General features: G+C 38.6%; 1 protein-coding gene across 2 annotated transcripts in view; it reads left to right on the top strand.

Moving 5' to 3' along the window:
• Window positions 1-12,353, top strand: part of vipr2 (vasoactive intestinal peptide receptor 2) — an 81,263-nt gene that overhangs the window by 24,376 nt on the left and 44,534 nt on the right. Inside the window, exon 2 of one of the 2 annotated variants that reach the window (XM_036134551.1) lies at window positions 5,744-5,849. In XM_036134551.1, coding sequence (XP_035990444.1) covers window positions 5,744-5,849 — 106 coding nt within the window. Of the gene's footprint in view, window positions 1-5,742; window positions 5,850-12,353 lie in introns of both variants that reach the window. The other variant, XM_036134552.1, reaches the window with a different exon arrangement.

A 12,353-nucleotide genomic window follows, 5' to 3' on the forward strand; every position in this document is an offset into this window, starting at 1 on the left:
AATGAGTCTGCATTGACTTTTTTGTATGAGCATGTGTGTTTCTGCCCAGTGACCGGTCATTCTGACTGCTCGCCAATCCAGAGTACCTGGTACTTCACATCTGTTGATTTGGAGATAGGCACCAGTCTCCTGCAGCTTTGAACAGGGAAGAACGATAGACTGATGTTGCTTTTTAACATGACAGAACAATATTTACAACAATAAATCTTTAACAGACCTCCTGAGTGCTCAACTAGATGAGGCTATAAAAAGCAAAAAGCTATGGTAACGCAGGGGATCATCTCCTTTGTGGAAACTGGAGAACCAATCAAGCAGGTGGTCAGAGGAAAAAAAAAAACGTTGATGCTTTCAGCAGATGGCATTTAGGTGAAACAGTTGCCAAATTCTGAACGACTTAGAGACCACAAAACTGAAATCTGTTCTGATTACGGAAATATGCGGCTTTCTGTCTACAGAAAGAGCAAGACAGTAGACCATGAGCGTCGTTGTAAAGAGTAAATCTGGCATTTAGTCATCTAGCCTGAAGAAGTTTCCAACACTTCAGTCATCTCCTCATTCAGTTGCCTTCAGCTCGTCCTCCATGGTCGGACATGAGGCTGCTGTGGACCTTTGAGCATGTTCTCTCAAAAGTTGAATCATAATCCGTTCTTCCATCTTGCACAAATGGTTATTGGTGTCTGATGCATGAAATTGCGGTTAGGCGGCCACATGTGCATGTGTGCATGTTGTGGAGAGCTGCCTGGACGCTGGCCAATCTGCGCTCATGTGGGGGGGATAAAGAGCTGGCGTCTGTCTGGGGGGATTTCACTGAGCCATGGGTATGACATGCAAAGCTGTTTCATAAATGGTTGATCCAACTATTGGCAGGATCAACTGGAGACTTAACACACAGAAGGGATAGTGCATTCTTCACTCTGCAGTGAATCCGTGTTATGAGCTGAGAGTTTCATTAAACCCAGAGGAAAACAGCTTGGGCTTTGCAGATGTGTATAAAACCCAACATTGGTGCTTCTTATTGGTAAGCCACTCTCTTACTGCTAATTCATTTAGAATAAATCTGTTAATTGCTCATTATTTTATCTTTTTATATTATTTTTGTCTTGGTTAAGAAGCTTTTTAATGTTGTTGTTTTTTTTGTTTACTCCAACCATCAGTTGATTTTTCCAACTTTACTGGGACTTTTAACTGGAACTGTGGCCTTTGGTCACATGAGACGAAGATTGAGCTTTTTTGTCAGCAAACACTCCAGGCAAGACCAGCGCAAAAGAAACAAAGAATATGTGGAAAAGCACCTCATGGCCACTGTTAAGTATGATTGAAGATCTGTGATGCTCTGGCTCTGTTTTAATTTTAAAGGCCCAGAGAACCTGACCAGATTGCATGTCATCATGCTGGAAAACCCTCGAAAGTGATTGAATAAAAACTATTCTGCAAAGAATAGTTGCTTAAACTTATTTTACGACAGTGTGAACAACTCATTAATACGATTAATTATTTTTTTTTTTTTTATGTGTCCTGTCTGGAAGTGTCACATTAAGAATTGTTGTCTTAATGCTAAAGGGAGGCCAATAGATTTTACTTTCACAAATGTTTAATTTCACAAGTGGAGCCTTACTGCTTCCACCATAGGGGTCTGCTTGATTTAGATACGCTTAAAGCTTTATTGGATTTTAGTCTCGGACTATTTCATGTTCAATGGACACAGAAATGGGAAGATGGAAGAGAGAAAGACGAGACAAAAGGCTAAAAGGAAGATCGAGTGGGGGTCCGCCCTGAACCCCCACGCGATCCCAGGCTAGACAACCCATGGGCCCATCCACCTGTTGGTGGGGCCAAATGAACCAAACGAGCCAGCCAACCAGAGCCAACCCCACAAACCCTGAGGTGCTTCCTCGGCCACACCCTGCCCTCCATACCAAAGCCCCACAACACGAACCCTGAAGCTGTTTAATAGTATAAGTCTTGTTTCTGTGAATCAAGTAACGTCTGCATTGGCCCAAAATAGAGGCCTAAATTCAGTTTTAAAGAAATGATCAAATTATTTAGATCCAGTTGGTCTTGAAAGAGTATTATTATTATATATTATTTAGGAAATTTACACATATTGTTCAAAGGGTCTTAGAAATAAAAAATGTGGCATGCTGCAATTTGTCATGGGCCACAGGTGTTTGGGTTTTGGTAATTTTTGTTTTTTGGGGGGTAGCACACTGGAAGATCTGACAAAGAGTGACAGGAAACCAGCAGTTTAAATAGGGGAGGGAACAACAGAGAGGAAGGCTCCTGCCACAACCGTTCGAGAAGCAACCCAGCACAGGTTGGCCAATCACATTGCAGTAATATGGTTTAAGGCGGGACATAAAGCTGTGATGAAAGCAAGAGGCGCCATATTTACAAATTAAACATGGCAGTGCAGGAGGATGCACACATAGCTGCTGCTATCACATCTGTTTTGTAAGAATCCACAATTTCATTTTTGAGAGAACAGCTGGAAGTGTCTGCTCACAACATTTGCATCTGATACCGTAATTGGCTAAAATCAAACTTTGGTAAGCAGGAACTAGGGGTTGCTTCGCCCAATCAGCTCGGAGAGTTCTGCTGATATTCTTTCCTTTTCCTGAACGGATTAGATGGGAGCAGACCCAGATTGATAACACGTAGAACTAAGCCAAGAGTGCCACTCATTATCAATCTGGTTTGCCAGGTTAGGCAGGAGGGCAGGTGAAGCTAATGAGCAAGACAAGGAACAGGTGAAAGGCATGAGGGTGATGAGCTGAGGGAGCAGGGAGTGCAATTAAATAGCAGAAGATAAGGAGGAAAAAAAACAGAACAAAACTAACAAGAATGCAAAAACCACAATAAAAAACAAACAAACTCTATGCCTAAATAAACTCTGAAGACTGGAGACAGAGTCTGTGAATCAAGGATCAAACAGAAACAAGAACTAAGACTAAAACTAAAACCTAAAATACTAAATCCATACTAAATGAACAGAATGCTAAATAGCGACAAGAAACAAGAAGCTAAGAACAGAATCTATCGACTAATAAACCACGATAAAACGCAAAAAACCAAAGGATGTCGATTAGTCAAACACCTGGGGATAGTGTCACTCTGTTTATTTTAAATTGTGGTTACGTCTTGCTCTGTTTAGTTAATTCTTGCATTTGGCCTTTTATTTATTTCTGGTTTTCTGTGCAGTTAGTTTCTATCGCTTGTGTTCGTGGTAGACGTGCTTCCCTTTGTGTCTCCGTTCTGCTCCCTTTGTGTTAATTAGTCTCCCTCCCTCAGTTTCCCTGCTCTCATTCTGCCACAGCTGCTCCACATCCAATCTGCTCCGCTCACCTGGTTTCTGTCACGTTCCACCCTTGCCTCACTGTACAGGACCACTTTTTTTCTCATTGTTCCTTGCAGGATTCTTTCGTTACGATCACACCTGTTTTTGCCATATGTTGTAAGTCTTTACTTTTGTTATTAGAATGATTCACTTCACCTCTCTGCCCCTGATCTGCTAGAAGTCATGGACAACAAAACATTAAACTTGACACAATTACAGCTACCAGCTTTGCACTTCTGGAAAATAGTAGGCTTGCAGTTGTGCTATAATCATTCCGGATTGAACAGAGCCCTCTGAGAGATCTTAAAAGCTTGCAATATTGTTTTTATGACCCAACCCTGGTTTAAAACTCTTCACAACTTTCTTTCTGGTCTGTCTGCTGCATTTTCGTCTTTCTTAATAGCTCAGTTCTAACTTTGATTGTCTGCCGTTTGGAGCTGAGTGGCTCCTGTTTGGGTTCTGATATTATTGCATGAACACAGCATGGTTCTCTCAGGAGAAATACTTTTTATATCACTGCAAAAATAAAGAAAGCAGCGGTTCAAAAAACAATTGATCAAAGTATATGTTCAAAAATGTCAGTATCGATAAAGTAGAATATTAAATGCTAAATTTGAGCCCCTTGGAACAGACCCTTAAAGTCAAGCTGTTGTTTAAAGTCTTCATATTAAATCGAATGCAGCATCTACTAATCTGAACTGTTTAGTCAGTAAATAAATCTGGTCAGTAGATTAACTTTGGATCATTTCATGTAACTAATGAGTAGTGACAGTAGCCCTCCTCTTCAAGGAAAGACGGCAGGGATTGTAGAGCTTAAAAATAAATCCTTTTCCAGAAGAATTAATCCGCCTGAAAGCGACTAAACCTTCCAGGTTGTTTCTGCTATCATTGCCAGAGACTTAAGAAGATTTCCTCATGTAGAAACGCTGGTTTAACAAACCCGTGCCCTTTACATCAGTCTGGAGTACAGCTGGAGCCAGATTAGGATGTTTTACATTCGTGAACACACATTTATACACAGTGATGGGATATTTTTCATTATTGGATGCTCCCAGCAGCTGGTTTAGAATTGGGCTTGATCAAAACAATAATTTATGTTTAGCCATTAGCTTTAAACAAACTGTAAAAAAAAGACACACAGAAAAGAGGAAGCAGCTGTTAGAAACTTCAAGTATGCATTAAGTTTGATACAAAAAAAAACAAAGACAAAAAAAGAAAGAAACAGAGTAGATCCTCTGGGCAGGTTCTTGTTTGTTGAAACATTTTGTCTCCTCTCAGAGAGACATCTCCAGTCTGTAGAGTTAAAGGTAAACTCAGCCTAATAAACAGGACCGTTGCATAGTGGTTCAACAAGTTAAGGTGTGACAATCAAAACTGGTTGCTTGCATGCTAAAGAGGACCATCAAGACCCACGGGTCGTTAGTGCTCTTATGGCTGCTTGTTGTTTCCAGAGGGCCGAGTCTTGCTCGCATTAACAGCGATGTAAGAGGGGGACAAATGGACGCGGAAGCCTCCAGTGTTTAACAACGCGGGGTTGTCAGGGTTCTGGTTGGACCGGAACGCAGACAAGAGCTTGGGAGTCGCATATTGTTAGGTGGTGAAGTTTATCAAAGAAGCAAGGCTTGCAAAGCATGGGTGACGATGGAGGACCTGACAATGTGTGTGACAAAGTGGGCTGAACTTAAAGGGAAGGAGACGGAGGTAACAGCTGATCAGCTGGGTCATTAGGCACAGGTGAACTGAGTGATAGCAGGAAAGGAGGGGAAATGAACTGACAGGCGCAGGGGAATTAACAGAATCTAACAGGGAATGGAGAATGGCTAATCACGGGAAACCCTACTTAAACTAGAAATTAACATATCTGACGGATAACAGACTAAGAACAGAAGGTAACTGAAGCAGGAACTGAATCTAATAATGTCTCAAACACGGGAACTAAGGCAAACTAAGGATCTTACAAAACTAATAAAATGATGACGGACATAAGCTAACTAAACAAAAACGGAATCAGATACCAAATAAAGCTATAAACATAAACCAAAATAAAATTTATAACAGAAACAAGGATCTTGGGCTAAACAATGCTAGAGGTGAAAAATACACACAGATTGCAGGATCTGCAGGGAACAACAAGAAATCATTAAATCCCTGTGGATACTGAGAGGGGTTTCTCTTCAAAATGGCTTCTTTCCCTCCCCTGTCAAACCAATGTTTCTCTCTATCCAGGACATGAGCATCTTGACCCCTAAAAAGAGTGGCCGCTGGCCTACAGATGAGTGTAAACGCCATCTTGGCTTAATTATGTTAATTTTCTGTGCTGGGCCATCCTTTTGTCTCATCGTTAAACAGTGGTGGTGGGTTTTGGCAGCTGATGCTCATACAATTAATTCTTACTTTTATTTCACACAGGTTTTTGCCCGGCATCCAACTTGTAACTTCCTGCTGGAGGTGGAGAAAGATCAGCTAGACTGTGTGAGGAGGCTGAAGGAGGAGGAGGCTGCTGGCAACACTAAAGGTTAGCATCTCGTATAAACGGCAGCATCAGAACCGCTGTGTTAATTAGCTTAACTGATTAGAAAATAAAACAAACTCCTGAACTCCAGCCACAGCATGTATTTGATATGTTGAGGTGAATCTTCATCGGTGCAGACAGAGGTTCTGCATAGAGTAACTTGAGTTTAAGTAATCAAACGGTCATTGCCACAGATTTTGCATTGGTAACATGTCATAGTAGGGGTTCTTGTGAGCAAGATATATTACACCCACATGCTCATGCCTGCTTTTCATTCATGTGGGAAGACACTGTAGAGCTGAACTCAGTTTGATTTTGGTTTTTAAACTTGGCAGGTTATCCCAGAAAATGACCTAATTACCCATATTTCCACCATCCCGCATTCATTTTCTTTTAGGTTTGTGTAACTCAGCATGCAGCAGTTTTCATTGATAGTACAAATCCCTCATTGCAGGAGCTTCAGCTTTCATGCTCAGTCAAAAGAAAAACAGTTGTTTTAAATAAACCATTAGGTATTTTTCTGATGTCTGTGGGGCGTTTGTGCTCGTTGCTCTAAAAGGCTGAAATGATCTTTAAAAGAGGAAACATGAAGGAAATGTGCAGCCTGTCTGTACATTAGGATGTTTTTTGAGCAGTGTTCTGGATGTTTTAATCTGGTGATTTTGTTTAACTTTTCTGTTGGTTTCAACACACGTAAATAAAAAACTACAGAAGTATCCTCGTTTGGCAGTCGCACAAACTGAAAATGGATTACAAGCAAATCATACATAAACTCAACTACATTGGAGAGTGATGTCCTCTATGCTTGCCTAAATTTAATGCTAATTATGTTTCTGCAGCCAAAATCTATCAGCACAGGACTGTGATGGAGATTGGTTTATTTTTGTTTTTTAGCACAGGATGCAGAGGACACTATGCACAAACAAGCTTTAGATGTTTGCATCACACATCAGATGCTCCGTAGTGGGTGTTTCCGCATATTCATCAGTTCCAAAATGTTTGGGAAGACTCCAGCTGAGTAGAAAGCAATAAATAAGTCCTTCTTAGGAACATTCATCTACTTCTACACTTCTTCCCAGTAAATGCTCAGTTTATTGACTTCCACCATAAACCTAGAATGTGTCTGCAAACCTCTGCAGCTAATCTTACAAAGTTGTAAAAGAAAATTACATTTTTAAAAACTTTTTGAACAGCAGTAAACCTGACAGAGATTCAGCTCTGGACAAGATGCAGAAATGTTCTGACGGAAAGAGTCTTTCTTTATATGCAGCTGATTAGTTTTAGGGCTTCCCTGGAAGACAGGACTGTGCTGCAGTAAACACACTGGAAGCAAACTAAACATTTTATCATCGTGGTGGAGTGGTGGCCTGGTGGTTTTTAATGATCGGAACAGAACACCTCACAGTTTACTTAGCTATTTGAACGTAAAACCTAAAGAAAGCAAAACACATACATAATTTCTATACAGAATCTGTTCATAAACATTACTATTAGTATGAGAGCAGGTCAAATTGTGCACGTTTAATCATACAAGACGAAGTCACTTGAAAAAATTAAATTAAAGTTTAATTTAAACATGTATAGTATTTCATGCCTTTTAATTCAATTCAACCCTTTTTATCTTTTATAAGCTTGTGCTGAAAAAATATATTTTTTCTTTTTGAGGATAATGGACATTATTACAAAAGCAAAAAGCTGCATCTTTGCTACAACTGACTAACGAACACTGTACATCCAAAACAGTCAAACTTACCTCTGTGACACTATGAATGTCAGGTCTGGAGTTTTTTTTTTTTTTTTTTTTGGACCAAAGTGCAGGCAAGAGCTTGGAAGTTGCATACGTAGAAATGTGGTTTACTAAACAATAAATAAGGCTTACAGGTAGACAGGAACCAAGGAACAAGGCGAGATAAAGACAGGAACTGAGGTGGCATAGCAGAGGACCTAACACTAGCTACGTTTACATGAACAAAAGTAATCAGAATAAAGGGTCGATCGGATTAAAAAAGCGTTATGTAAACAAGAACCTGGTGCTAGTCCAGCCACGGCACTTGGAAGACAAACAAACTCATACAACACCACTTTGTTTGCAATTTTTTGTTGTTTAGCAAAGACGGGAGTTATTCTGTATTTTTTTTAGGGGAGAGGTTCCATTCTGAATAAAGCCAGGTGCACATTATGATCGGATTAATTGGTTCTGTTCCCACACAAACGGTACAATCTGATTATTTAGTCCAAATACATTTTAATCTGATCTTGAAATTTTGTTTATGTAAACATAGCTAGTGAGTGAGAGTGAGCCGGCTGCTATTATAGAGTGGGAGGAGAGAGAAGAAGCAACAGGTGGCAATTAATACAGGTGAGGAGAGTGAAGGCAATAAGGAAGCAGGAGGAGAACAGAATATACAGCTATATCTTATGAAAGACCCAGTATGATAGTTTATTTTATTAAGTGATTTTTAAGAACAGACAGGCAGGAAAATAAAGATCTAACAGAACAACTAATATCATAATGAACAGAAACTGACTAAGACAGGAACTGAAACTAGCAAAGTGACAATATAAGGTGAGAACAGAAAACCAAACTAATGACAGAAACAAGGATGTATAGATAAACAATACTGAAGGAGCAAATCAGGCTGCAGGATCCCCAGGTGTTTGATTACTTATTGTAGCTCCCTGACATGGAAAATTACAACAGTAGATTTATTTTTGCAGAATAAAAGTTGCAATGAAGAAGCGCATTTCATAAGTTTTACAAAATTTCTTAATTTTTTTCCAAGCACACAAAATCATTGAATTTTGTTAAAAATAGTCTGAACTAAAATTGTTCTCCAGGCATTCAGCATTTCTTTCAAAATGTTTTTTTTTCCTGGTTATTTTTAGTCCAGTTCATGGTCAGTTTGTTACATTTTACATACCCACGGCAGCCACCATATCAAGCCTTAAATTAAATTTAAAAAGTGTGGATAAGGTGTCTGACTTGAGAAGTCTTGTGTTAGTTTTGCCCGATAAAACAGACATGTCTGCTCACCTAAATGTAATAACGAATTAAGCTTTTCATTTACATGTTTTGTTCGCTTTTTTTAGTCCAACATTTGCTGGCAAGTGACAACAATAACTGTAACTATTGCACATTTGGAGAGTAGTAGGAGAAAGCAGCGGAGTGAGAGAAAGTGGTCATTTTGTTTTTCAGCAGCCTAAGTCTATACCAGAGTAACTATGGCGATAGCTCACAATTACCTAAACCACTCTAACTAAAAGCTTTGTAAAAGAGGAAGGTTTTAGATCTGTTGTATTTATTAGGAAGACATGGACAAAAAGCTAAAACTTTTTGTTTAATTTTCTAGACCCACATATAGCAAGGAATTAGCTTTAAAGTGACAAAAGCCTGAAATATAGTTTTTTATGCCCTGTAGGACAAGAGATTTCAAATTTAGCCAATAATGCAGAGTTAAAAGAACAAAGTCCCAGAAACATAATTTCTATGAATTTTAAGTGACTTGTCCGGGTCAAAGATAACACCGATGTTATTTCCATTATTACTAGAGACCAAGTTAATGCTATCCAGAGTAAGTGAATGACTAAGCAGGTTGCTTTTTTTAATGCAAATGGAGTGATTTAACGGACATATAAGTAATACTGACACCTTGTGGCTCAAATCGTTTCAACAGCTTTCCAATTACAACAATCTTATACGCTGTTTTTAAGCAGTGTGTTGCTGTTGTGAATTTTTACTTCCACAGGCTATATTATATACTGTATGATGTTGTATTTTTCTCTACTTGTGGTCCACTTCTCTTACTGGCTTCCATGTTTGCAGGCTGTTGCTCTTTTGCCAAGATAAAATACCAAATGCTGCGTTCTTTTTTTTTTTTTTTTTTTGCAAACCCTGGAAACTCTCATTTGATTGGCTTAGGAAGCAGGAAGTAAACACAGGCTACACTCTGAACCGAAGTAGTTCTGGACCGTAAGGAGAAAAACGTGACTGAAACATTGCAGATGGAGAGGACCGATTGTTTAGTTACTTCCATCCTGGGTGACAAATGAAAATGATTTAGGTTGATTTTACAGTAAATATCCTACTTATAGCTCCTTTAAGATTTAAAAGCAGAAACCTAGGAGTCCATCATGCTTTGTATGTCTTTAAAACATGCTTGTAGTAATAGTTAACTGTAAATAGATTAAAAAGGCTTTAAGGATAAATATCCTGTAACTATAATTGCCATGACAATATAAATGCTTCTCATTCTGTCTGATAACCCTGCTGTGTCAGGAGTATTTATCGTTAGCACACACTGTACCAAAAAATTGGAAGCGTTTGGACTATTGTATGTAAAAATAGATCAAAGATTGCTTGCAGCAAAAATACATATTTAACGAAGGTTAATGGAGTACAGTGCGTGTACCTTTCACAAACAAGAAGTCAGTTTGTTAAAATGACTTCCTCTTACATTTGACTTTTTTATGAGTTGTTGCTTAAAACCTTAGGTCTCGCTCTTCTTGTATTGCACTGAAAGATCACTTAGATGGAGTTTTTTTTTTTCATGCACTGGTGATTTTGGATTGGTGTTTGAACTGTTTTACCCCCGGGACAAGTGCACTCACACTCTTTCCTCTCTCCTCCTCTTTTGTCCTCTCTTAGCCTCTCAGATTCACCCACTACTTCACCACTTCTGCGTCCACATTCTTTTCTCCTATACGTTTCCTCTGAATCTAGCGCTGTAAAAAATTTCTGGAAGATGATGGAATCTAAATTTAGATTTTTTTCCACTTAGTGAGACATTTATATTTATTGCACTGACAATGAGAATAGCCTTCTGACGCTGCATTAGACGTCCACAGGGAGCTGTTGCGTGGTCAGAAGTGGTAGGCTGGAACAAATGAGCCCATGTGCTGAACCTCTTGAGGTATGGTGTAATATCTGCACAACTAAATCGTCATGAGCGCCAATCAGTGAGAAATAAAACGCAGGACTGCTTAAACAAAGAAATATGAAGAAAAAAAGATAAGCCAAAAAAAACAGACTGAGAAAAAAAAACTTACTGTAAATATTATCTAAAAATTTCTTGTCTTTGATGGAGAAGTTATCTTTAATTAGAGAGATCAACTCATAGTTTGCTTTTTTTAGAAGACAGTAGGGCTAAGTGCAGGTCATGTTCCCAAAACAAGCAGAAATACATACGGAACTAGGGCTACATTACGTAGAATGGGAATGCATATTTCACATTCCTTTTAATAATTGAAGCAAAATTACAAGACAAACCCTAAGTCAATAAATCTAAATTAAAAAACAACATGATCTCAGGTATTTTGGTGTTTTTGTGCAGCTTTAGATGAAGCGGCTCAAAGCCTTTCCACTTACAGCCATTCTGACCTCTCCCAGTAGCAAAACGTTTGGATCTGAAGTAAGCTGAGGCTGTTCCCAAGTTCTAACAGGTAACAAATCCAGGACTAAAGAAGATCCAGATATTTGCTTTAGGATTTCCTCACAGTAATCCTCTTTTTACTCTGGTCAGCTTTTAAAAAAAAAAATCTAAGCATAATAACCAACAACAAATTTGTTTCCAAGAATGACATTTCCAGAGTTCCTGAAGTTATGTAGTGAAGGAAACGTTCGCTGACTTGGAATCAAAATGTTTTTGGTTGATTAACCTGTAACAATATGCTGGTCTGGATGTTTTAATAAATGATTTTGATTGACCTTTTTTGCTAAAAGACTACTCTTACACACTACACTTTAACAGGAAACAAACATGTTATATTGCAGAGAACTACTGTTTTCCTTTATGAATGAAAAAGATAACGTTTATTTAATTCCTGGCCTTCTTATCAGACTATTTCACACATTCTTGCTGTTCTTTGAAAGAACAATAGCAAGAAGTGCCTTGACTAGCTTAAATTGTGGTTTCTCATGGTCTCAAGTTTTTATTTGATAACGTGATTGGCTAAAACCAACCTTTTTTTAGGTGGGAACTCAGTGTCGCTTCACGTCATTTTGATGTGAAACAGAAAAACGATCCAGCATTGCCTTTTTATACATGTTCAGCATATATTCTGTTAAGACTGGATGCCACATTTTTGAGGTGTATAAAGATCCTGCCCCCCTTAAAAATTCAATAAATCCTGAGTATAGGCACCACTACTCAGCAAATACTGCAAAAAGTACCCCAATGTAACGTTAATTTATGCCATGCTGTTCTATGCAGGTTCTCTGTCTGCTCTGATGAAGATTCATGTAGCTCAACATGCTGAACGCTTGAAAGATTTGACAAGACTGGGTATAAGGTTGTACTCATTTCGCAATCATTTAAGAGCATTTTGCAGTCGAGGACTTGAACTTATTGTTCAAGATAGTCAAGTGATTGTGAAATGGGTAAAAACTAAAGTACAATAACACAGTGATGTCACAGAAAAAACTACTTACTCTGTCTTTAAGGAATGGCAAAAGGTAAGTTTCTCGCCTTTATTCCTATACACATATGTTAAGGGGCCACATAAATTATA

This window comes from Fundulus heteroclitus, unplaced genomic scaffold (genome assembly GCF_011125445.2).
Source record: "Fundulus heteroclitus isolate FHET01 unplaced genomic scaffold, MU-UCD_Fhet_4.1 scaffold_85, whole genome shotgun sequence".
NCBI classification, from domain to species: domain Eukaryota; kingdom Metazoa; phylum Chordata; class Actinopteri; order Cyprinodontiformes; family Fundulidae; genus Fundulus; species Fundulus heteroclitus.